This window comes from Orcinus orca, chromosome 16, assembly GCF_937001465.1.
Source record: "Orcinus orca chromosome 16, mOrcOrc1.1, whole genome shotgun sequence".
NCBI lineage: Eukaryota > Metazoa > Chordata > Mammalia > Artiodactyla > Delphinidae > Orcinus > Orcinus orca.
The window spans coordinates 61,824,611-61,851,514 of record NC_064574.1 but is presented as its reverse complement, the minus strand read 5'-3'; the positions used below and the strand labels follow the sequence as shown (position 1 = coordinate 61,851,514).

Sequence of the window (26,904 nt, the reverse complement as noted above, 5' to 3'; positions counted from 1 at the left end):
ACTTCACACAGAGCAAAAACTATTAGAATGTCTACAGGATGCTGTAATAAGCACTGCCTGGCAGGTGGAGCCCTCTGGCCCTTCCCCTCCAGTTGAGATTAAGTTGGTACTAAGTAGGTAATACAGGTGAAACGGAAGTTATCTTTGCCTTGTAAAGACCTTTCCATGAAAATGCTTCCAGCTTAACTAGACTTTCTCACAAGGTAACCAAACAGCTGACTTTACGTGCATTTTCATCAAATCCTCACAACCATAAAGTAGGTATTAGTAATTTCCACTTTTATTTTCAAAGTGGAGCTCAGAGAGAGGCTAGGTAACTTGCTCAAGGTCACACAGCTGATTAGAAAGAGAAGACAGGTCTGACACTCATGACACTGGTCCTTTCACACTTGTATGAATTGGCCACTTCTCATTAAAGAAGACCTGCCCATAGCAGACAAACAAAATCATGGACCCTGGAACTCCTACCCGAGTTGAAAACCTGCTTTTGAGTAAGAGGGATAGGAAAATCCTGTTTTCATATATAATTCCCAAGGAGATTAAACAACTTTTTTTTTTGCACAGATGTTCCTTAAAAGCATGTAACTTTTTGGAAGTGTTTGTTTTCCTTGGACCCGTTGGGTGTGATCAAGGAGTCAGTGACACTTCAGATGCACCTGGAAGCCATTCTCATCACCAGTATGCAATTATTTTTGAGTACTTGCAATCACACTGGCATTACTTTTGCCTCTTTAATATAGTATCAATTAAGTAAAGTCTCAGTTGCAGTTTTCTATGGCAAAACGGTGCTTTAATACAGTAGATCAATAAATATAAAATAGAAAAAACACAGGAGTCAAAAGAACATTTACATGAGAAGCTTCTTTATTGGGGTACCTCCCTGTATTGGCATAAGGACAAAAGTTCCAGATTAACCATGTCATTGTTTTATTTTCACAGTATTTTTTTTCTCAAACTCCTTTGAAATTTTTGACTTATTTGTCTAAATACTTCTACATTAAAACTACTTCTCAACTCACAAAGACCCCACTTACTGTTAATTTCTACAGACACATTTTCAATTACTCATTTTATCCACTATACAAAAATCCTACCTTTTTGTCAGCAGTTAAAAAAACAGAGAACCTAAAGGCTCTCAAACAACTTTCCACCAAGTCACCAAAAGAAAACCAATACCCAAAGCTTTTTAAAACAATAAAAATTTCTGTTTTCCAAAAACATATTTACAGACTGAAATTCAAACTCTACATTGCCATCAATGTAAATATATGAGAGCATACAAAGCCCTAGGAAAGAGAAAGTATTTCATTATAAAATATTTGTGATCAAGAAAATATCACTTGCCTTTAAATAAAGAATAGGAAAGTGGCAGAAAAATAAATATATTTAAAGGTGTCCGTTTTCACAAATAACAAGTACACAAATAAGGAATGAAGCTAAAATATGCAGGAGCTTCAAAATGACTAGCAGCGCTTGCACAAATTTATCATACAGCGAGGTTGTTTAGACTCCTCTCTCCCAGTGTTTAGTTATAAAAATACAAAAAGAGCCTCGCCAGAGGATTTCACTGAGCTGGCATCCATGGTACGAACAGTCAGTAGACAGGGACTGTAGCTGTAACCCTGACCTACTGTTGCTAGCAAAACCATTCCACCAAATAACCTAAAATCCCCTCTCTTCCCCTACTTTTGGACAAAGAAATTCTCAATGATCAATACTACATTCCACTACAAGTAGTTCCAGTCCTGACAGCACTTCTGGGAGCGTCAGGGTAAAACACTGTGAGCTGTGTTTTATAAAAGTCCAACCCTACTTCAGTCAATGTGAATTACATTTACCTGGAACTCCTTTTTTCTTTTAAACCCATTTTTACACTCACAAATGTACGATGTGTCTGATTCTGTTTCTCTAAATCCTCTCTCGTCCCTCTAGGCTTTTATTAGTTTCTGAAGTCCCTGGAGATCTCCTTCAGTGCCAGCTCCAACTTGCAGCATCCAGGACCAGCCCTGGCCCCCTCCCCACACTTTGCTGCTACCTTCTCTGCACCCCACTGAAACCGCGGAACACAAATACAGTTACAGCAGAGGGGAAACAGCGTATCCAAAAGAAACTCATTCTGAAGACTTCAAAGAGTGTCCTTGAGGATTTTTCAGTGAAAAGATATCATATCAACAAAGTCCTGTAAGTATGGCTCTGACAAAAACCTCGTTAAAAATGCAATCTGTTAAAATAGGCTGTTGCTGATATTAGAAATTTCACAATAATTATGTCAAAAAGCTGTAACAAAAAAATGTATACATTAAACAAATGAGCCAAGCTTTCAACACTTATCATCAACTCCACCATAAATTATTGCACATGATATTCTGTCTTTTCCTTTTTTTTTTTTTTTTTTTTGCAGTACGCGGGCCTCTCACTGCTGTGGCCTCTCCCGCTGCGGAGCACAGGCTCCGGACGTGCAGGCTCAGCGGCCATGGCTCACGGGCCCAGCCGCTCCGCGGCATGTGGGATCTTCCCGGACCGGGGCATGAACCTGTGTCCCCTGCATCGGCAGGCGGACTCTCAACCACTGCGCCACCAGGGAAGCCCCTGTCTTTTCCTTTTGTCTGTACAGGAGCAAAACAGAAAAAACAAAAACAAAACAAAAAACCCAACCACGTCTGTTCAGACATTAGAGTAAGTCTAACTTGAAAGTGAGATGCCTGAAGCACGTACTCGCTCTAGTTCAACGCGATGCTCAAACAGTATGAACCTTGGTACTGAAGGGCACGACAGGAGGAATGTCAGTCTCAATCACAAATCCTTGTGATCATGGGGGACTGGTCTGGCAGGTATAAGACAGGTGGGGAGCCCACACTGCTTGAAGGACTGCGGAAATGCGCATCAAAGGAGCTCGGTGTAATCCCAGCTTCACCTTTCAAAAAATCATCTTCTTCATCTTCCACCATCTCCTGCACAAAGAACAGAGATTATCAACAAGATCTCAAGTGGCAGTTTGAAATGCTTTCAAGAATCCCTTTCCTCAGGAATGTGCTACTTCTGGAAAGACAAACGTGAAGGAAAAGAATCTTAATTTCGAACGCTTCCCAATGCACACTTCTTTATTATGAACCGTCCGCACAACTGCTCATCACACGTTGTGTTTGTTTAAAGTCTGATTTTTTGTTTTTGAACAGATTTTAAGCTCAACGAGGGCAGGTAACATGATATGTCATTCTTGCTCAATCTAACATAATGTGAATGAATGAATGAATGACCATCCTCCTCAAACGCAAAATTTAAAGAAAGAATAAAACTAAAAAGAGCTTTCCAATGATTACTTATAAAAAAGAAGACAGGCACATTAAAGCTGACTTTTAATACATAAATGAATGCACCACAAAGAAACAAATGGTGACATTTTTTATTATTGGATTCTAATTTTCTCCTTTGGCAATAGCTGCCTCAGCCCCATGGCCACGCACTGGAGGACATGCTGCAGACCTGCATCTTCACCACCTATTCATGAAAACCTACAAAATTAATGTTAACTTCTGGGAACATTTCAACAGTAAGCAAATCTGAGACTGTTACTTGGTAGTAACGATCAAGTGGCAGAGATCTAAATGTGTTAAGCCGACTTTTATTTACCCTTCACTTCCCAAAGTCAGCATGTGAAGTGTCTGGTTTGAACAATTCATTAAAAAACAAACACTATTCTCATAAGAACACAACCTGGGCTTGGAATTCTGTAAAGGCAGAATGAACAAATGTAGTATTTTTCAAGTGTAACATTGCTATTAACTATTTGACTGTGCTCTGTAACCACATAGGAGATTCCCAGAAAGTATGTTGAATCATAAAGTTACCTTTTTAATGGGTTTCTTAAACTCCTGAAGCTCTTCTGCACTCATGTCTTCCCATACCTGATAAAGAGGATCAATGAATTTCTTGGACCTGTCAAGAAGATCAGGTTTCAAACTCAAATTAAATACTACAGCAAAGGTCACCACATATTTAACTCTTTTCTCACAAGACCCATTACCCAAAATGAAGAAGTAAAAACTATCGCTCAAATAATAATAGTGTCCAAAAATATCCTATGTAGGTTCTGTAACTAACGGGGCTCGTTCTTTGTAAGAGTTCATCCACTCACGTAGATGGAGTATTACACCTACTGTTTCTCAACTTTTCATTTTCAAGTGAAATTACTTCTCAACTTTGCAAAGATTAACAGTGAGTTATAATATGTCCAAATGAAGGTGAAATTATATTATTCTGGAAATTCCTTTTTAATATTCCTATAGTCATTTACTAAAAATAAATCTGGGTAAAAAGACCAATCTGGTTTCAGTCAACCAAGACTTGGGGGACCAGATAATCCCAAATCATTGTGTTGTTAGTTACAAACTGTCATAAGCAGAAATCCTGCTTCCTTATATATATATATATATATATATATATATATATATATATATATATACACATTTGAAGTTAAGACTGGCCTGGGGGTTTTCCAGAACTACCCATCCAGATAAATCACTTGGCATTTGCTTATCCTGTGCGACAGTATGGGATGTGGTCTCTAGAAGAAGGAACAAGTCATTTGGCAGAAATTTATGAGCCAAGAAAAGGCAGCATCCTCCCTATCCAGGTACCTCTATCCCCAGCCTCTTGTATTTTTAAACCAACAGGTTTCAAGAAAAACAAAAACCTCTTGGTGTCAATCTGGGCTCCTACTGAAGGAGAGACCTGCAAGCCCTCGTGTGCCACGACCCTCAGCAGCCTTGAACAGGCTTCTCCACACTGGGCCTGGAAAACACGCAAGGAGACCACGAGACCCTATCAATGACCAGAAGGGTCACTCACCACAAAGAAATCCCAAATCCCGATCCTGGTAAAGGCACATACACACCGCATTTAAATTCACCATCGAAAGGTCGACTGTCTAAGTGTACCTACCTCTTCAGTACACAAGGATCGAAGGGGAAGAAAGTGTCAAGTGGGTTCGTGCAGGTTTGCACTGAGTCCCCCCCAGCAGTGTTTCTGATAACTGGCAGCATCTGGCGGTTGTTCCTCTCAATGAGGGTGTAGCAGAAAACAAGCTGGTATTTGCTGTGGAATAAAACCAACACAGACAGAGGCATTAATGTGCTGGAATTACTCTGCATGGACACGCCCGTTCATGTGTGACAACTACCCCGACTATATAGATCTTATTGAACATAACAACTACAAGAAAAAAAATAACATAAAGTAGAAAGTAATGCTTTTAGGGTACAGTCCTCTGGGCCTACTATTTACAAGTTAGCGAAGGAGAAAGAATATGTGCTATCACTTTAAGAATATGAGAGTGGGCTTAGATTACTAATTAGGCAGAACTCACTAAAAATTAATGCATTCACGGTAATTCTTTTAGTTTACAGAATTATGTAGCTGTATTTACTTATTTTTTACTGTTTGTAAGAATTAGTGGGTTGGTGAAAAAGGGATTCAGGATTCACTGAGAGGAGATATGGGTTGTTGGTGGAGACACTTGGCTGTTGAAGATATTAAGGAGGGTACTAAGGGAGAGCCATGGGGTTTACTGAATCACAACCTCAGAAAATGCTGAAGAAAAGAAAAGGCATAGTGAGTGAACACAGTTAAATGGACAGAAAAACTTGCGATAAGAACCAATAGGACCAGGACTTCCCTGGTGGCGCAGTGGTTAAGAATCCACCTACCAATGCAGGGGACATGGGTTCGAGCCCTGGTCCGGGAAGATCCCACATGCCGCGGAGCAACTAAGCCCGTGAGCCACAACTACTGAAGCCCATGCGCCTAGAGCCCGTGCTCCGCAACAGGAGAAGCCGCTGCAATGACAAGCCCTCGCACTGCAGCGAAGAGTAGCCCCCGCTTGCCGCAACTAGAGAAAGCCCATGCACAGCAACGAAGACCCAGCGTAGCCAAAAATTAATTAATTAATTTTAAAAACAACAACAACAAAGCCCAACAGGACCATATGTTGTCAAACTCCCTGGTGGTTATGACTTAGGAACTTCAAAAATCACTCACTGGGCCACTTCTTTGAGAGGAAGATTTAGCTCACCTTTGCCAACGCTCCCCCTCCCACCCTCCCTCCCACGGTATTCATTCAGGTATCTGTTCTCAGGCTCTTAGGTCACTACTGCTATTTTAAGCACCATATGTTCATTTCTGTTCCATTAGCCAAGGATCACATTTGACTCTTGGTGTTAAATGGCCAAACCACACTGGAGTACTTCGCAATATTCGGTAGAAGTGAAGATGTGCACCTCCTACAACCCAGCAACTGCACTTCTGGGTGACAAGAAGTATGTGCCTGTGTACCAGGACACACACACAACCATGCACCCACACTGAAAAAGGAAGACAGCTTAAATCCCAACAAAGAATCGATGTTTTAAAATTATGAGAACATTACGCAGCAGTCGAAATCAAAATACAGCTATATGAGTCAATATAGCAGAAGCAGTAGCTACAGAATGATACATAAATTCCTTGACACAGACCTTTATTTTGACCTCTTGCTCTCAGCCTCATGTCTTACTCCTAACGTCCATGCTAACCCCAAACCCCAGATCTAGAGCCTCTCTGGCCAGTCTGCTCCTCAACTGCAGCCCTCTACTCCCACCCCATGAGTATTCTACGGGCAGCTGCCTCTGCTTTGCTCCATCCGTTCTACTCTTCCAGCTGCTTCCTATCTTCCCGTGATGTGCTGGAAACGTCCACCCACTGGACACTGTTGCTTATTGGTTTCTTATCTTAATTCTTTACTACCATTTTTGAGATCTGAGGGAGAGAGAATACCTTGAACTAGATGGCCAGCAAAGGAAAAATAAGCCTGCTGAATGAGAGCAACAAGATGTCTAAAGGGGACTGAGGGATGCAGAAATTATTCTTATCTCCTAATAGCTCAATCTGTTAAAGATTTTAAGCTATGATCCTGCCCTCAATATCAGGATAAGATACCCAAGGTCTCCAATTCACTTGCTACGTGAAGCAAAATAATTCAGTGAATGCTTAAGAAGGAGCCGGCCTGCCGGCATTCAAACCTTAGCTCTGCCACAGTCTAGCCATGACTCCACACAAGTCATTCAATCTCTCTGTGTCCCCCTTCTCGCCATTTATAAATAGGGATTAATAATACAGTCATAGGATTGTGTGAGGATTAAGTGAGTTCTATGCAGAGTGCTTATCAGAACTGTGCTGGGCACACAATAAATGCTACACACATCAGCTGTAGCCACAAGGCCCTCAATGAACCAATTTCCTATTGTTGGATGTTTATCTCATGTCCAGTCTATTTTTATTACCATTATGAGAGTCACTCTAATAAACATCTGTGGTTTGTACCTCTCAGCTTGCTAGCTGCCTTACTTATTTCAAAGTGCCTAAGCTTCTGCTGAATTATCGTCCTCAGATTAAAAAGTAGTAGCAATTTCCAGTGCAACCAAAGTATAAAAACAATACCTTCAATGCAGTGCTTTCCACAAGTACTGGGTTATTGGTTTTTAAATGTTTTTTGCTATTAATTTTGTTAAATAATTCCACAGAAATTTAATGGAATTTTATAATACTAACATAAATTCACTTTGAAATAACTTCCACATATAGAGCATAAATAACTTACTTTGTGATTGCAGCAAAAAAGTTAACTACCGAGGGCAGGCAAATCTTCAGAGGATTTAGCTGACTCATCACTATCCGTTCAAAATTTAGACTTTGAAGGTACCTCAAACCTTTGATTAAAAAACAAAATATTTTTTTAAAAAGATACAAACACAATAGTCCAAGCAGCACTTATTATTTTATACAGTAAAAAAAACAAATTTAAAAGAGGTATTTGCACAAATGCTTTAAAGGTCCATGTAGACAGTCACGCAGTGTAGAGCCCAAAGAATATCACTAGGCTCAACCATATGTATTTATGACCAAACCAACTTTTCTAAAGAAAAGAGTTTATTCTTTTAAAGATTCAGGAAGTAAACATACATTTCCAGTGGGCAATAACCTTACATGACAATTTGGAACTCAGATATAAGCAACCTCAGCACATGCTGAGCGTATAGAGGGAAACAAAGACTGTGTGATGATTTCTGCTAACAATCATGGAATCATTAAAAAGCTGAGACAACACAGTGATTCTCCATTCCTTAGAGGTAATGATTATACAATATGGAATTTCTCCTTCTTGAATTCCATATGTACACACACACACACACACACACACACACACACACACAATCTGTCAAATGTGACAGCCAACAAAACCAAGAGAGACTTACATGTCTTAAGTTATCAGTAAAGTTGAGCATGTTTTTCAAGTGTGCATTAGTTGTTTGTATTTCAGGGTTTTGTTTGTTTGTTTACAAAAAACTATGGAGGTAGAAGGAAAAATTAGGTAGATACTACTGTCTTGGAACCAATAAATATACTTCTCTCCTATGTTAAAAAGAAAGACACCACACTTATTCTAAGAGGCAAGCAAACCAACTTGTGCCTAAGTGTCTTTTGTTAGGAGATTCTTTGATGTATATTTTGATAAAAATTACTAAAAATGGCATAATGTAATGGCTTACAAGAAATATGTCCTCTTTTTTTTTTTAATATCTTTATTGGAGTATAATTGCTTTACAATGGTGTGTTAGTTTCTGCTTTATAACAAAGTGAATCAGTTATACATATGTTCCCATATAAAATAGGTCCTCTTTAACCAAGACGCTTACCATTTATTTATACAAAGAAAAGCAGTGATTTTACTTATCTTGTGATAAAACCCTGTCCTACTAGAGTTCATACAACTATTTTTAAGCCCCACATCTTTTTAGAAGTGGGGCTTAAAAGGAAATTCCAGTTCATATCCATCAACCCCACATCACTGACCTTCCTTCAGGTTTCCACTTAAAAGCTGCCTGTGTCTAAAAACAAAAGTGTAGAACACAGCTTGGCAGGCTGAATAAAATGGTCCGTGGAGAGCAACGTCACAAAATGCCTTTGTTCCTGAATCCTGGTTATTAAGGTATACGTGCAGCCACTTAACCAAAAGATCGAGGCATGATTTTACAGTACTAGAGAAAAGAAAAATTCAAGTCAACTTCACTTGCTTCATAAAAAACTAGAATGACATAAGAACACACAATTGCCTCTCCTTACAAACTAAGAAAAGTTTGTCCATTGGCTTCTGTATCTATCCCCATGGGCACAGAGGAGAAGCAAAGAAAGGAAAGAAAATGGTAGGCAGGTGGAAAGACAGCCTTCCGGTTACAAGCTCAAGCACATGGACCTCCTAGGAACAACAGGCAGGCCCCTAAGAATGCCTGAAGTCCCAAGAGCTGGAGAACAGTTTCTCCTCATCAACTCAGAAGGGCTTCTCCAATGGCCTCCCAGCCCTCTTGGGGGAATATGGCCAAAGAGCAGGGCATGTTTACCCACATCTTACAAGAGAAAGACAGTCCAGTTGACCTCACCATTCCCTAAGGGGTTCTGATGAAATCCCATGGTCAACAATTTAGGACAGAACAGCCAGATAGCTTTTAGCTATCAGGAAAGGGTTTTTAAATAGCATCCTTGTCCAAAGATATCTTCATGGATAAGTAGAAGAAACAGGCCCAGAGCTGGCCTCCTAAATAGATTTATTACCTTTAAAAGGATTTTTTTCTTCAGCTTTAACAGATACAATTGATTCGGAATGCAAATGAAAAATGACAAACCTATAAAAAGAATCAAAACAGTATACAACACTGTACACCATCCATGAAGACAAATGGATCTTCATATTCAAGTGCAACCATACAGAACAGATTACAAAAGCTTTTCATGTGAGGTTTTACATTTTGAAAGGAGACATTTTATTCTGAAATTGCCTCTCAGAAATATAAACTTCTTGAATAGAGTGGGAGAACAGATTTTTTCACTTTAAAGACAGACCAAAAAAATAAGGCAGATGTTTCTCTGACTTGAGACAATACTATACTTTTTAAAGGATGATATGAAAAGCACTTGGAAAATTAGGTTACTTACATAAGAGGAACAAATTTAGCTCTTGCCAAAAAGCTTCCAATATAATTTGCAGCAGCTTGCCTGATGATAGCAGGATTATTTGGATCCTGCAATTTTTTCCACAGATGTTCCAAAAATGCTTCTGCAAATCCCTATAAAAAGAGAAGGTGTTGGTCTCATCCTTTTTTAACGCTTAAGATATTCTGGCGATCCGAATCCTAAGATTTTTAACTCACCAATATGGTAAAGTTCTAGTATCTCAGTTATACTGCTAGATAAATAATGAATACGTTATCATGGTTCTTATTTTTAAAACATCTTGAGATAATACTATTAAAAACAAAAGGTGTTCCACAGCATTAAATAATTCAATGGATCCCAAAACTAGCTAAGCATCAAAATCAACCCTATAGGGGCTTCCCTGGTGGAGCAGGGGTTAAGAATCCACCTGCCAATGCAGGGGACACAGGTTCGAGCCCTGGTCCAAGAAGATCCCACATGCCGCAGAGCAACTAAGCCTGTGCGCCACAACTACTGAGCCTGAGCTCTAGAGCTCGTAAGTCACAACTACTGAGCCTGTGTGCCACAACTACTGAAGCCTGCACGCCTAGAGCCTGTACTCTGCAACAAGAGAAGCCATCGCAATCAGAAGCCCATGCACCGCAACAAAGAGTAGCCCCCGCTCACTGCAACTAGAGAAAGCCCACGCCCAGCAACCAAGACCCAACACAGCCAAAAAAAAAAAATCAACCCTACAGTTTCAGGGCTTTGGAACCCTACAGATTTGTGACAGGGCTTTGGGATCCACCAAAACTCTGTTAGCTCTGTTAGGAAATTCTCTGGTGGTCCAGTAGTTAGGATTCGGTGCTATCACTGCCAGGGCCCAGGTTCTATCCCTGGTCAGGGAGCTAAGATCCCAAAAGCTAAGTGGCGCAGCCAAAAAAAAACCAAATAAATAAAGCTATGTAAGTGATTCTGATATTTAGCCATAATTGGAAACCAATGATTAACCACGCTCACGTGGGAACCCCTTCTGCAGTACCTTTCAGACTGCACATATCAAACTTAACCAGAAATAGAGACTAAAGTATAGTCGGTGGGACTTCCCTAGTGGTCCAGTAGGTAAGACCCTGAGCTCCCAATGCAGGCGGCCCGAGTTCGATCCCTGGTCAGAGAACCAGATCCCACACACATGCCCCAAATATGAGACCACATGCCGCAACTAAAGGATCCTGCATGCTGCAATGAAGACCTGGTGCAGCCAAAATAAATAAATAAATATTTTAAAATAAATAAAGTATAGTTGGCATTTGACTAATTATGCTAATGGTAGGAAAAAAACAGACCAATTTGCTTCTTTTCAACAAAGGATGCAACCTCCAACTTCTCCCAAATAGCTCTTTTCAAAAGCCACTAACACATGCTTTGGGGCAGATTGAGTTTAACCTTTCTATCCATGACCAACTCTCCTGGACTATTCTAGGAAGCTACAAAACAGTTGCAAAGAAGAGTCCTGTGTTCTTTTGTTTTGCTTTGTTCTCAAAATAGAAAAACAAAGTTTTTAAATCCTAGATTAAAAATTTAGTTTGGGCTAGTTAAGATCAACTGAAAGAGAATAAAGAAAATAAACAGTTAAATATCCCTTATGAGATTTTAATAAAAGCTTGAATTAAAGGGAAGGGCACCACCTAGTGGACCAAACGCAGGATGACATTTTCAGAGCACTCAGCTTAAGCTGACAGGCAGCAGCAATGCCCTCTGCACTTTCCACGGGTTGAAAAAGGGCTTGTTATTTCATCAGGGGCACTAAGTAAAATGAGCTCAAGACAAAGAAATACCTCATGGTCTCTATTCCACACCTCCCTCCACCCCCCACTTTTTAAGGGGAAATTCTGGGAAAGAATAAAATAAGCTACAATAATGTGAATGACATACTCACCAATTTAAAGCTACAGAGGTAAAACATGAAAAACTGCACATGGCAAGAGGCATGGGTGGGCAACAGGAGTTTGTCAAAGATGGTTATGAGATCTCGATATAAATCCTTTGTTTTGTTGTTATCAAGCTTACCTACGAAGAAAATTTGGCATTTCAGTTTTATAAAGACATTATTTTCAAGCTACCCGTTTCATTTACCAAATTTGTAAAAAGCAAACACCATTAAGACATACATCATCTATTAAGCTACGGGGGGTGGGGAATGCCATCTTTATTTTGTACAGAGTTCCCTTTTTAATTACAATAACCCAGCACTAGCAAGGAAGCAGGCTCTCATCTCATACACACTACTGTGATGCCACACATTGTAAAACTGCCATTTAGAAGCAGAAGCCCTCTGATCCAGTAATTCTACTGCTAGAAATTTATCACAAGCAAATAATTGACAATATATATACAAGGATGTTCATTATACTGTTATTTATAATGGCAAAAAAAGCAGGGGGAGAAAAAAAATAAGAAACCAGTTAAATCCATATAACTGTTTTAGAAGAACAGTGAATGGTATGAGAAAATGTTCACAAGAGGTGAAAAGGGAAGATTATAAAATACTACATATAGTGTGATCCCCAAATTCACCGAGAAAAACACATATACCCATACAAACAGAAAAGAAAAAAAAAATGCTAATAATGGTTCTCCAAATAGTAAGAATGTGGCTGTATAAACTTAGTAAATCCTTTCCTGTATTCTCCAAATTTTCTCTAATCAATATGTATTATTTTTATAACAGCAAAAAAGTTAGAGTAGTAACATATTAATTCAGATTCAAGTCCTAATAATAGGACTGAATGGCAGTCCTATTATGAGGCAAAGCCTCTAGACTAAAAATTCTGTAAGGGCAAGAAGCATATCAATTTGTTCACTACAGTACCAACACCTGGCAAAACCAAAGTACCTAGACTCTCTAAATTCAATACGGAACACCAAGTACCATGTATCAACGTCTACTATACCATTTCTTAAATGTCTTGAACTTGAGGTCCACCTAAAACTGTCCAAACTCCATATATAAGCTTTCAATACAGTAATCGGTGAAAATATCATCAAGGGCTTTGAAGACAAACATAACTAAGCCTGAATCCCAGTCCCACTATTCTCAAGCTATGTCACGTTGGCAAGTAACAATCTCTCTAAACCTTCTCTTCCTCATACTCAAAACAGTGATTTTTTGACAGGATTTCTATCAGTACTAAAGTATGAAAAATACCCAGCACAGTGCATTGTAGGTGTTCAACAAAGCAGCGGTTACTGTGACTACTACAGGTTGTTACCATCTATATAGCAGACATCCTTAATGTAGGACAAAAGTAAAGACAGCAGGATGTCCAGGCGTTCAGCTACAGGATGGACCATCTGATCAAGCATTCCTGGATCGGCCTTTGTTTCATGGTCAGTTTCTTCATCTTCGTCCTTTGAAAGTAAAGTAAAAACTAACATGAAATGCCTCAGTAAAAGTAGTTTAGTGAGAACATTCTGAGGTAATCGTTTCCTTTAAAAGATAAAAGAAAATACACAAAGACCTTTCCAGGCAGGGGCTCTCAAACAGAGGTGTGAATCAGAACCACCCGTGGAATTCAAAATGAAAGCACAGATTCAGCCTCTGATTCTCATTTAGACACCCATTTACAGTGTGGCCATGCAAACATCACAGATTTCCCCCAGCTCCTGGCACCCACTGTTGGTGCCAGGTTTCCTTTCCCAGGACAGGGCGCCCATCCCCGAGCTGCTATGAGTATTGGCTGCTGACAGCTCACAGCTGCCCCCCTTCTCCAGAGAAATGCCCTTGCTGCTCCCATTCCCGCCCCATCAGAACTGACTGACATGAGGTCACAGGAGGCCATCTCTCTGGTCTCAAGGTAGGACTAACTCTATCCTGCAACTCACGCTCCAGAGCTTCTGCGGGGGATCAGGCTGGAGCTGCTTTCCAACTGAGACCGAACTCTCACTTAGTTCCTTCCCCTGCCTTTTCCAGCTTCCTCACACCCTTTGTCCCAAGGGCACCTGAATCCCCACCTCAGGCTTTCCTCCCGGTGAACCCAACTGAAGACACTGCCCCAGGTAGAGAAGCACTGCATTAAGGTATACAATTTGTAAAACACAGAAGTTACATTGGTATGCTTTTCCATTTATCACTCTTTCACAAACAATATGTGGTTTACAAAAAACAAAGAACAAACAGAAGAATAAAAATGAAACATACTTCACCAAACCCAAATTCAAAGCCTTGGAAATAAGCTCTACTAGTCAATAAGCAACAAAAAAGCAAACTACTCATTTAAAAAATCATTTTCAAGTTTGCTGAACTACTGTTTTAATTCAAAGCCTTGAAAAAGGTGAGAAGCCATTAGCTGTTTCTTCCCACCCTCTGGGACTGTGAACTGCGTATGTCTGATTTCATTAATAAACGCTGACCATATTAAAGAGCCCTTCTGTGGCATCTGTTCCACTACTAGTCTGAGTTGCTGTTTCCTCAGCATCTTCAATATCCTGCCGGGATGCATTCACCTACATTACAACAAAGAAAAAAAAAAGAATAAAAGCATTTAAAATATAACTACATTATTCAGGGACTTGAAATTCATCTGATACACATGCTTTAAAGATGTCCATATTAGCACCCTATATAGCACTGTAACTCAATAAACAATCACAATGCAAACCTATAAATGGGTCTGGGTCATGGAGAAATTTACAAGATTATAAATTAAGCTCCCTGTACTACATATGTACATAAAATTAATATGAACTGTGCTATGTTGGTCTAAAACAGATAGCTTCAACAAACTCAACGTTTATTCCAACTCTAACTATGCACAAGACACACGCATGGTGTATAAGAAGCATATCATCAATCAACTGAGGAGAAAATTATTAAATGCAATCAATTTGAATTAATGAATATTTATTTGGCTATATAACCCTTCAGATATCTTGTTTAACATACCACTCAAATCATGCCTTTTCAACTGTCTATAAATGACCTTCTTCCTAAGTATACTCTAAAATGTTCCATAAGAATATATTTATGCAGTTGACCAGAGAGGTTTAACTCCAAGTGAGCAATGTGCCAGCCCACCCAACCTCCAGCCCTTCCTAGACCTCCTACAGAATCAATGTTCTTCCCATCAACTCCTATTTCCTTAGTCCACAAACCTCAAGTCTCCCCAACCCTGAAATATGTCTCTCACCCCGCCTCATCCCCTCTTTACACCACAAACCCTCACCAGGTCTCTAGCAGCCCCACTTCCTAACCATCCATGCTCCCTCCAGCAATAGACTACATCCTAAACACCAAACCCAAGGACTTTGCTTTTCTCATCCTCCTTAAAAAGCTCAGCAATAGGGCACTTCCCTGGTGGTCCAATGGTAAAGAATCCGCCTTCCAATGCAGGGGACGTGGGTTCGATCCCTGGTCAGGGAACTAAGATCCCACATGCCACGGGGCAACTGAGCCTGTGTGCCACAACTAGAGAGCCTGCATTCTGCAAACTACAGAGCCCACGCACTCTGGAACTGCACGCCACAACTATATAGAGAACACCCGTACATCCCTAGAGAGAGAAAACCCGCACACCACAACTAGAGAGAAGTCCATGCGTCGCAACAAAAGATACCGCATGCCGCAACAAAGATCCCGCATGCTGCCAACTAAGACGCGACGCAGGCAAAAATAAATAAATAATGATAAATAAATAAATAAAATATTTTTTTTTAAAGTCTCATGCTGCCTACTAAAGCCTTCCTCCCTCCAGATCCTCCCTGGGTATCCAGACTCTTGGTTTTCCTCTCATTTCCGATCTCACTTCCTCTCTCCTGTTGGCCTCATTCTCAGTTCCCTACCTGCAGCTACAACTGCTTGGTGAATATTCTCCATCTAGCTCCCCACCTGCACCTCAATCCATCCAAAATGGAACTCATCATCCTGCAACTTCCTCCTAACGTTTCTTATTACTGTTACCGCAACACCAAACTTTCATTCCACAGGGAGCTACCTTTGAAGGGTTCCTTTCCCTTACCTTCTACTCCCCTACTTCCAATACAGTCTCAAGGACCTTTCCTCCCCATGTCACCAGAATCCATCACTTTCTCATTCCCACTGCAGCTTATTGCAAGCCTCTAAAAAAAGTATAAAGAATCCCAAAATAACTTCCTTAGGTATGCATTTCCAACTTCTTCTGACTACATCAGGTTTTCTAGCTCATAACGCATGTATTCCATTCACAGCATTTACCACAACTGTACTTTTCCATTTATGTGACTATTTAATTAATGCCTTGTTCCCCAACCATGAGAGATGGGACTGTCTATAAACACCAGCACATCAATGCTCAAAGAAATGTTCAAGAAATGTTCAAAGAAATGAATCAAAGGTGGAACTGTGGATTTTTTTCCATTGTTGCTACTACTGTTTCAAATATTATGATTGTAACAAATACTATAACACTATTTAATAAATAAAAATCAAAGAGAAAAACAGATTACCCAATACTTACATCCAACTTGAGCAGCTTTTCAATAACAAGCTCCAGAATTTCATGTCTCAAGGTCGGAAAATACACACTAATCCTTAGTAAGTTATGAACATAACACTCCTAAAACATAAAAAGATGAACATTTCAACAGAGAATAAATGTTTCATAATTATGCAACCAAAACATTACACAATCTTTAGTTTCAACTATTCAAACAGAAAAGACTATCAAGCAACATAGAAACAACACTGTTTATATACACAATACTAGTATAATTTAATTACCCCCAGTAAATTAAGTTTGTGATTTGTATACTTCTACAGTGTTTTTAAAGCAGGTTTGTTGAGATATAATTCATATAAAATTCACCTATTTATAAAGTGTACAATTCAATAGTTTTTAGTATATTCACAGAGTTGTGTAACCATCACCATAATCAATTTTAGAACATTTTCATCACCCTAAAAAAAAACCTTGTATCTTCTAATAATGTACCTCCTCTCAGCCCCAGGTAACCACTGGTCTACTTTCTCTCTCTATGAATTTGCCTAGTATAGACATTCCATATAAGTGGAATCTTACAACATGTGGTGTTTTAGCATAATGTTTTCAAGGTCCATTCATGTTGTAGCAAGTAAACTATTCTTTTTTTATTGCTGAATAATATTACAATGTATAAACATAGCACATTCTGTTTATTCATAAGCTGCTAAACATTTGGTTTCCATATTTTGGCTACTATGAATAATGCTGCCTTGAATATTCATGTAAAAGTTTTCAGGTGGACATATATTTTTACTTCTCTTGGGTATATACTTAGCAGTGGAAATGCTAGGTCATATGGCAATTCTACATTTAACGTTTTTGAGGAACTGTAAGACTGTTTTCCAAAGTAGCTGCACCATTTACCATTTTACATTCCCACCAGCAGGGTAGGGGTGTTCTGGTTTCTCCACATCCTTGCCAACACGTGCTGTTATCTATCTTTTTGAGTACAGCCATCCTAGTTGGTAAGAAACAATATCTCATGGTTTTGACTTGCATTTCCCTAATGGCTAATGATGTTGAGTTTCTCATGTGCTCATTAGCCATTTGTATAACTATTTTGGAGAAACACCTATTCAGACCCTTTGTCCATTTTTAAATTGGGTTATATGACTTTTCATTATTGAGTCGGTAAGAGTTATTTATATACTCTAGATACAAGGCCTTTATCCGATACACCATTTGCAAGTATTTCCCCATTTTAAGTCGTCTTTTCATTTTCTTAAAGGTGTACTATGAAGCACAACAGTTTTTAATTTTGATGAAATCCAATTTAACTACTTCTACGGCTGCTTGTGGTATATCTAGAAATGGTTGTCTAATCCAAGGTCACAAATATTTTCATCTATTTTCTAAGAGTTTTATCCACTTTGAGTTCAATTTTGTATATGGTGTAATAAATCCTGTTTCATTCTTTGCATGTGAACATACTCTGGTCCCAGACCAACTGTTGAAAAGACTATTCTTTTCCCCACTGTCCGGTACAACAAGTTTTTATACATTAATCTTATATTCTGTGACTATACTGAACTCATTTATTACCTTTACTGTTTTTGTGGATTCCTTAGGATTTTTCTATATGTAAGATCATGTCATCTGCAAATAGAGATAGTTTTACTTCTTCCTTTCCAATCTGGATGCCTTTTTCTTTTTGTTGCTTAACTCACCTGGCTAATACTGACCAGAAATGGCAAAGGTGGACATCCTTGTTTTGTTCCTTATCTTAGGGGAAAGCCTTCAGTCTTTCACTATTGAGTATAAAGTTAGCTGTGAATTTTTCATAGATGCCTTTTATCAGGTTGAGAAAGTTCCCTTCTATTTTTGTCATAAAAGGGTTTTGGTGTTTTTCCATCCATTGAGATGACCATGTGGTATTTATCATTTATTCTGATACAGTATACTAATTGGTTTTGAGGTATTAAATCAACCTTGCATTCCTAGGATAAATTTCATTTGATCATGGTGCATAATTCCTTTCATATGTTGTTAGGTTCAATTTTCTAGTATTTTGTTGGGAATTTTTGCAACTATGTTCATAAGAGATACAGAATTTGTAATACTCCACTTGAAGCACACCATCACAAATAGCAGCAAAAGTTATTAACTCCTTATTTAATACCTGTAATACATTATTTAGGAAAAAATAATCTATGCTTAAAAGGGAACCACTATTGAAAGTTAGGCAGATGATCTAAATATTACACAAAAAACATAAGACTTCATCTATAGAAGGCTCTGCCTTCATGTTCAAATAAAGCATGTTTATAATTGGTATTAAATGAACTATTATCTTCTAGTAATTCCCATCTGTGTAAGCATTAAGCCTATTTAGATATTTCTGAAATGGACTCTGCCTTTGACTTGCACGTAGGAATAAGAGAAAAGGCACTGAGAACCCTCAGTCAGTTGGTTGCTAAGAAAGGAATCTGAGTCAAATTCTTAGCCTTGAGTTTAAAATTCAGCAGACAAAACAACTTTTAAGAAAAAGACGTAAACTCAGCTGAAACTACATAACAAAAAACAACTTTTCCATTAGTTTCCCCCATGAAAAGATTTCTTACCAATGTTCTCTCTGATTTTCGAACAAACGGAAATTTTTCCACCAGTATCGGCATAAGAAACCATGGTGTTCTATTTTAAAAAGAAAAAACATGCAACCAATCCATGTTAACTGGACTTCCTTAGAAGGCTAACATTTCCATTATAAGAGCAAATATAGATACAGGAGGCAAACAGTAGCTCTTATTTCAAGGAATTGGAACTGAAAATAAATGCATGGCTTCAGAGAAAATCGGTAACAACTTGGGGAAAAATAAGCTTCTATTAAGTTTGATATCAACAGCAAATTAAAGGGGGGATCCTTTTTTCCACAAAAGTTTAATGAAGAGCTTCAGTTTAAAATCACTGCACATATATATTATTTTAAAAAGGAGAAAAAATTATCAACTTGGACTTTTTAAAGTTAGCTTATTTGCTAAACTTACTGGGGGAATTTGAAGTTCACCCCTCCAAAAGAAACCTACACACCTTAAAAGATTTTCTTAGAACTAATTTTTATTCATATGGCATGGCATAAACGCAGGGGCTTCTCACTGAAAAGTTTTGGATATCGTGTCTGTTGAAGATAAAAGCAAAATTCTAACCACCATAAAAAGCTGGAGGGGAGAATTTGCATACAAGTTTTGAAAAATAGTTAAAGACAATGAATAGAGAACTGAAATGCCATTTTTTGTAGAATGTGATCTGATATCAACAGGATACAAAAAATATGCAGCATATAACTTCAGTTTTGATGCTATGAACATTTTACAATTTTCTACTAACCAATCATAATTTTCTTGAGACTTAAACACCACAATTCAAAATAAGTAACCAAAGTATACTCACGATGGGACATATCTTGCTATTATTTGTAAGGCTCTGTGACATGTGTCAAAATTTGCAGGAAGATCTACAAGGTGAAAAGGGAGAGTATGAGCATGAAGATAAAACTGAAAACTGAACAATTATCTACCTAAGTCTAAAAATGCCTGCTAACCAAAACTGAATCATGTGTCAGCAAAATAATAATTTCAAGAGTTTTCTCCATGACCGACTATCAACGAAGACTATAAATAATGCCATTAAGGGCAACTGATTGCACATTAACATTAAATATAACAAAACGATTCCATCAAAGGTTGCCTTTTGTTGCAGTCTACGTATTAGATTAAGTCCTGGAGGTGCCAGGATACTTCAGCATTCAGCATGCATTCACTAAGACACGGGAGGCAGTCTTTGCTTTAATCCTCTTTATACTTACTATCATCTTCGTCATCAGAATCCGAAACATCTATGTCACCTTCCTTAGTGACCACTCGGGCTTTTGAAGAAAAAAGGAAATATGTTATTCTTCTAATATTGATCTAAACAATCAACAGCTACATAAAAGAGTGACTTTTCCATTGTCCAAACTTAATACAATAAAATTTACAATGGGGGCAGGAGGTTTAAGTAGCTAAAAATCCCTGAGTTCCAAGACTTCGTCAGAAGCTCACTAAAGCAAATTACAATCCATAAAAATCATAGCAACAAATGAATCTAGACACTTCCACAGAGGTCATTATAGGGGACAGACATGTACCAGAACTGCTGCCAATAAGCATCCTGGAATCTTCCATGGTGGCATAATCTCCAAAATATAGTGGGAAGGTAACTTTTTAATAGAGATATTTAAAAAAATAAAAATCAAAACAAGCAAAGAGCAGTCACTTACGAGGTACAAAATGAGAAGCAATCATGCTGAGACATGGTCTAAGGAAGACAGTCTGTGCTGATACAAGATTACCAAGGAAAGCTAAATATTCCTCCACCACTGTCTGACTTCTATTTAACCACCGCAACCTCTAGAGGTGGGAGAGAGAGAAAGACAAAAGGAACATTTTACTGATACAATATATACTATTTTCGAAGTACTGAATTACACATAATAGTTGATGAAATAAATGGCGAACTTACCAACAGAATATTAATAAGCTGCTCAAAGTCTTTTGTCAAGTACATGATGGAGGAACGGAATTCCAGCAGCCAGTTAATGATCTGGTCATCCTTAAGTTAAACAAAGAAAAGTACGTTCAAAATCACAAATTCTCTCAAATAACAGAGAAATGATATCTATCTGGCATTGATCATCTATCAACAATATTTAGGGACTTTCCTGGTGGTCCAGTAGTTAAGACTTTACCTTACGATGCAGGGCGTGTGGGTTCGGGTTCGATCCCTAGTCAGGGAGCTGAGATCCCACATTGCTCGTGGCCAAAAAACCAAAACATAAAACAGAAGCAACATTGTAACAAATTCAATAAAGACGTAAAGAAAAAACCGTCCACATCAAAAAAAAAAAAAAATTTAAATTGAGGGAAAAAAATGTCACAAACTTGGACTTAAGCCAAAGTTGGGGTGAAAACTTCTTAGTTTGTTATCAAAATGGAAAAAGATGTTACAATAAATTTTCCTTTTTTTTTAAAGTAATATAATAACTGATATACAGGAAAAAGAATCAAATGCAATACTTAATTCTAATCACTTTTGTTTGCCCTAGAAAAGTGAGAACACCTCAAATGCTGACACCTGGGACTTCTTTAAACTAAAGAATTGTAACAGATTCAAATATTCTAAGATCACAAGGACCAACAGGTACCTCTACTTCCTCTATACTCATGCTGACCTGCAAGCATGTTGACAACATTCATCTAAGCTGATTAACTAGAGTCATCAATAAATGTAACTTTTTCTTAACCCAACCTTCAAATGGGTTTAAATGAATTAAAATGTGTTCTATATAAATGATGGTTCCACTACTCCATTAAATATTTTTCAGACAATAAAATTACTATTCATAATACTTTTAGTGACATGGGAAAATCTAAATAGCAATACAAAAAAGCCATGTAGGGCTTCCCTGGTGGCGCAGTGGTTGAGAGTCCGCCTGCCGATGCAGGGGACACGGGTTCGTGCCCCGGTCCGGAAGGATCCCACGTGCCGCGGAGCGGCTGGGCCCGTGAGCCATGGCCGCTGAGCCTGCGCGCCCGGAGCCTGTGCTCCGCAACGGGAGAGGCCGCAGCAGTGGGAGGCCCGCGTACCGCAAAAAAAAAAAAAAAGCCATGTAGAGAATAAGATATCAGTTATATTTAATAAAGATACTGTTTGTATTCATGCATATATACAGCATACACAAGAAAAAAATTAAAGCCCCTAATTTTGGGGAATTCCCTGGTGGTCCAGTGGCTTTCACTGCTGAGGGTGCGGATTCAATCCCTGGTTGGGAAACTAAGACCCCGCAAGCTGGGCAGCACAGCCAAAAAAGAAAAAGAAAAAAAAAAAAGGCCCTAATTTTTGAAAGAAAATGGTTAATGCTGACTAAGACTCAGTAGGGGAAAGAGACATACGGTGTTGTACCTTTAGCAACAGACTACAAACAGACAGTGTTGAACCTGCAGTGATAAACTATTAGCAGACAGGGCTGGACCTACAGCAACAGACTACTTATAGGGAGTGTCATTTAGTGAGAACACACCATGTGCCAGGCACGGTGCTCAACACCGCACGTATATACCTTTTCCGAATCCTAACAATGCTGCAAATGGATTACTGTTATTCCCATTTTACAGTTGAGGCAACTGAGCCTAAGAAAGATTAATAAGCAATTTGCCCAACCAAACCAGTAAAAAACTAGGTTCAAACCTGACCGCCTACAGGAATAAAGACACAGACGTAGAGAATGGACTTGAGGACACGGGGAGGGGGAAAGGGTAAGCTGGGACAAAGTGAGAGAGTGGCATGGACATATATACACTATCAAATATAAAACAGATAGCTAGTGGGAAGCAGCCGTACAGCACAAGGAGATCAGCTCAGTGCTTTGTGATCACCTAGAGAGGTGGGATAGGGAGGATGGGAGGGAGATGCAAGAGGGAGGAGATATGGGGATGTATGTATATGTATAGATGATTCACTTTGTTATAAAGCAGAAACTAACACACCATTGTAAAGCAATTATACTCCAATAGGATGTTTAAAAAAAAAAAACCTGTCCGCCTAGATCAACGCTCTGCCCACTTTCCCACAATGCCTTGCCCCACATGAAGAAGCTCCCCACGTTTTCCCCACCGGTTCACCAGTGAGTGCTTCCTATGCATTATCTATGTGACAAACCTCAATGACACTGACTATTTACCGATGAACCCTAAGTAACCTGGTAATAAAATAAAGTAAGTCGCAACTCATTTGCACTACAGTAACTTCATAATGTCCACGGTCATTAAGGATAACAAGGCCTGAAACAGAGAAGACAAGCTAAGTTACACACAAATAAAAATAAGTTGGCTCTATCCTGTCACTTTCCCACTAAAACAAGTACGACAAAATTATAAGGACAACATTTAAACTGCTCCACTTTTTAAAGTAAACCAGTCAGAGACTTTGGTGCTTTAGTACTGAACTATTATTAGAAACAAATTATTTTAACACTCCTCTGAACTAATGTGGCCACAAATGATGTGATTCTTGGTCTGTCAAAATCCCAAGGAGATGTGCTGATATAAAATACAGCAGAACACAAAGAATGTGGTTCTTCGTACCTGTGGAAGAATGCACAGGTCTTTAAAGAAAGCTCTAAAGAAGTGATGCTTCCATTGTCTTTAAACAGAGTCAGTATTCTTGGGGGCTCTATACTTTACAGAGGTAAAAGCATGTCTTCAGAAAACCAAAAGTAGTTCAGTATGGCTGGACTATATCGTGAGCAAGCAAGCCAACAGATAAATCTGGGGAGCAAAGAGGGGCCAGACAAATCAGTGAAGTCCTTGTAAGCCAAATTTACAATTAGAAAGATCTGCTGGCAGTGTAGGGTATGGATTGAATGAACAACCATGTGCTTAGACAGAACCTGAGAAAGTTCATTGGCGAAGATGATATTGCAGTTGGGTCTCAAAGAGTAGGAGTTTTATAATTACAGTAATAATAATAATAAACACTAATATAAGACTAACTATGTGCAAGGCATTATTCTAAGACTTTAACATATATTAACTCGTTTAATCCTTACAGCCGCTCCATGAGATAGGTACTACCATTGCTTCCCATTTTATAGCTGGGGATACTGAGGCACTGAAATGCAGTAACTTGCCCTCAGTCATAAAGCCAGTAAGGGAGGGAGGCTATGTAACCAGAGCCCATGCTCAAATAGGTAGCAAACAAAGTAGATACAGAGGACCTCTTACAGCCAGAAAAAAAAAGGCACATGCAAAGCCCTAAAGATGAACAGAAATGGCAAATTTAAGAAATAAAGTATCTAGTGGGACTGAACACTGAAAATTTGTTGCAGACCATGCTAAGAAGCTGGTCCTTTATTCTTCAGTGGGCATGAAGTAGGGCAATGACATGTTTAGAATGTGCTTTAGAGATGACTTAGGCTGAGACAGAGATAAGCAATAAATCATTTAAGCACATAAAGAAAGCTGCAGACGTGGGTTTGGGAGAGAGAGAATGCTAAGTTCAGGGCACTTGTAACACCTGTGGGCTGGCAGTTAAGACATCTGTACAGCATTGTAATTCAACTATACTTCGATAAAAAATAAATTAAATTAAATAAAAATTTTAAGATTTAAAAAAAAAGAAAGAAAGAAACAGGTCTGGAGTCCACAAGAGCAATCTGAGCTATAGATGCAAATCTGGAAGTTATCAGGACACAGATAAATTTCAAAGCCATGAGGGCATAAGGAAAACACACAGGATGAATCTGTAAAGTGAGGAAAGGGTTAAGATTGGAAATCCAATCAATGCCAAATTTAAGAAGAACCTGTCAAGAAAATGATTAGAGATAAGTGATAAGAAGACAGGAAGATCAAAGAAACCAAAGGAAAGGGGTTTTTTGTTTTTTCATTTTATTCTATTTTTTGGCCACGCCACGCAGCATGCGGGATCTCAGTTCCCCAACCAGGGATCAAACCTGCACCCTCTGCAGTGGAAGCACTAAGTCTTAACCACTGGACCGCCAGGGAAGTCTTGAAGGAAAGGTTTTAAGAAATGGGTAGTCAATTGTATAAACTGCTACAAGGAATTACTATGGGGCTTTAAAAAATAAAAAAGAAGTCCACTGAAATCAACACATAAGAAATCACTGGTAACTTCTGTCATAGTAAATACAGCAGTGGACTTAACAGTGGATTTAAACATGAATGAGAAATGAGAAAATGCAGACTGTCAACAGGAACAACAACTAACAATTACAAAGTCCTCTGAGTCAGAGGCTGTTCTAAATGCTTCTTGTATATTAACTCATTGGATCCTCTTAAAACAGCTACATTTAAAGTACTTCTCTCATTTCTCTGGTTTTACAAGGAGGAAAACAGAGGCAAAGAGGTTAAACAACATGCCCAATATCACACACTGGGAAACAATGGAGTTGGGATTTTAATGCCAGGCAATTTAACTACCACTGCCCACAGTAACAGACTATTCTTTCCAAAACTGGGCAATAAAGGAAGAAAAGGGAAATAACATTTACTGAGTTGTTACTACATGACAGGTATATATACCTTGAACCATTTCCAAAAACACTGAAAGAGTAGTAGTTTGAAAGACAAGTCATTTTTTGTTGTTTCTTTGTTTTGTTTTGTTGTTTTAGAACTGGAGAGACATGAGAGTTGCATGCAGCATAGAAGAAAGGTTCTAAAAAGGAAAAATTAAAGCAGGGTTTCTCAACCTCAGGACTACTGGCATTTGGGGCCAGATCATTCACTGCTGTGAAGGGCTGCCACGTGTATTGTAGGATGTTTAGCAGCATCCCTATCATCCACTCACTAGATGCCAGTAGCACTCTTCCAACTTCTCCCAGTCGTGGCAATCAAAACTGTCTCCATGGGCTTCCCTGGTGGCGCAGTGGTTGAGAGTCCGCCTGCTGATGCAGGGGACGCGGGTTCGTGCCCCGGTCCGGGAGAATCCCACGTGCCGCGGAGCGGCTGGGCCCGTGCGTCCGGAGCCTGTGCTCCGCAACGGGAGAGGCCACAATAGTGAGAGGCCCGCGTACCGCAAAAAAAAAAAAAAAAACAAAAAAAGTCTCCAGTTCATCACCAAATTACCTCAGGGGCAAAAGTGCCCCTGGTTGAGAACCATTAAAGAAGGATCATAGAGCAAGTTCTAGAGAATGGAATAGGACCAAAAGTGCAAACCAATGTCTATACAAAGTGGCAACAACTTTGCTAATAATCAAACACAAAATTAATTACCTTTATCTCTGGATCTGACAGCTGGTTCTTCAACAACTCAAAGTCATTTGTTTCCCCCTTAACAGGAAGGGGGGAAAAAAAAATGAATTTTTTCTTGCTTGGGTTTCCAGTTAAAGACCAACAGCAGGATTTTTAACTTTTACAAAAAGAACATTGTAACATACACATATCAGTTGCGGATTATAAAATCCTGACTACGAAAATTTTAAAACTCATGTTAGTGTAGCTAGGGGGTTTAGAAATAAGAAAATGACAACAGGCCATTCATATTTAGCTATACTTGTGTACTGACATTTGAATATGATAGTCAATATTCCATGATACTATCCAATCATATATATGGATATAAATGCAGGTTACATATAAAAATAGACAGTAATGCATATTTTCCCACCATTGCTGAGATACAGCAGAATCACTTCTAAACTAACACAAAAACAAAGCCAAAAAAAAAAAAAATCCCCATTAATAGAGCTGGTTTATTGTCCCAAAGCAATGCTTTGGTAATTCCTTAAGAAATAAAATGTGGGACTTCCCTGGTGGCGCAGTGGTTAGGCAACCGCCTGCCAATGCAGGGGACACAGGTTCAATCCCTGGTCTGGGAAGATCCCACATGCAGA

The 26,904-nt window shown here is 38.9% G+C and overlaps 1 protein-coding gene across 6 annotated transcripts in view; it reads right to left on the bottom strand.

Moving 5' to 3' along the window:
- Positions 1-842: 842 nt before the first annotated feature.
- The window catches only part of RRN3 (RRN3 homolog, RNA polymerase I transcription factor), a 28,408-nt gene continuing 2,346 nt past the window's right edge, over positions 843-26,904 (bottom strand). For 2 of the 6 annotated variants that reach the window (XM_033428752.2, XM_004270160.4), the window contains exons 3-18: positions 26,285-26,341; positions 21,018-21,107; positions 20,776-20,905; positions 20,323-20,382; positions 19,908-19,971; positions 19,082-19,151; positions 16,497-16,595; positions 14,416-14,508; positions 13,275-13,413; positions 11,942-12,072; positions 10,024-10,154; positions 8,887-9,071; positions 7,634-7,742; positions 4,942-5,094; positions 3,849-3,936; positions 843-2,951 (exon numbers count right to left, since the gene is read on the bottom strand). In XM_033428752.2, the coding sequence (XP_033284643.1) occupies positions 2,790-2,951; positions 3,849-3,936; positions 4,942-5,094; positions 7,634-7,742; positions 8,887-9,071; positions 10,024-10,154; positions 11,942-12,072; positions 13,275-13,413; positions 14,416-14,508; positions 16,497-16,595; positions 19,082-19,151; positions 19,908-19,971; positions 20,323-20,382; positions 20,776-20,905; positions 21,018-21,107; positions 26,285-26,341 (1,761 nt within the window). In that variant the 3' untranslated portion in view covers positions 843-2,789. Of the gene's footprint in view, positions 2,952-3,848; positions 3,937-4,693; positions 4,792-4,941; positions 5,095-7,633; positions 7,743-8,886; positions 9,072-10,023; positions 10,155-11,941; positions 12,073-13,274; positions 13,414-14,415; positions 14,509-16,496; positions 16,596-19,081; positions 19,152-19,907; positions 19,972-20,322; positions 20,383-20,775; positions 20,906-21,017; positions 21,108-21,243; positions 22,071-26,284; positions 26,342-26,904 lie in introns of those variants that run through there. The other 4 variants (XM_033428756.2, XM_033428755.2, XR_004483490.2 and 1 more) reach the window with 4 other exon arrangements.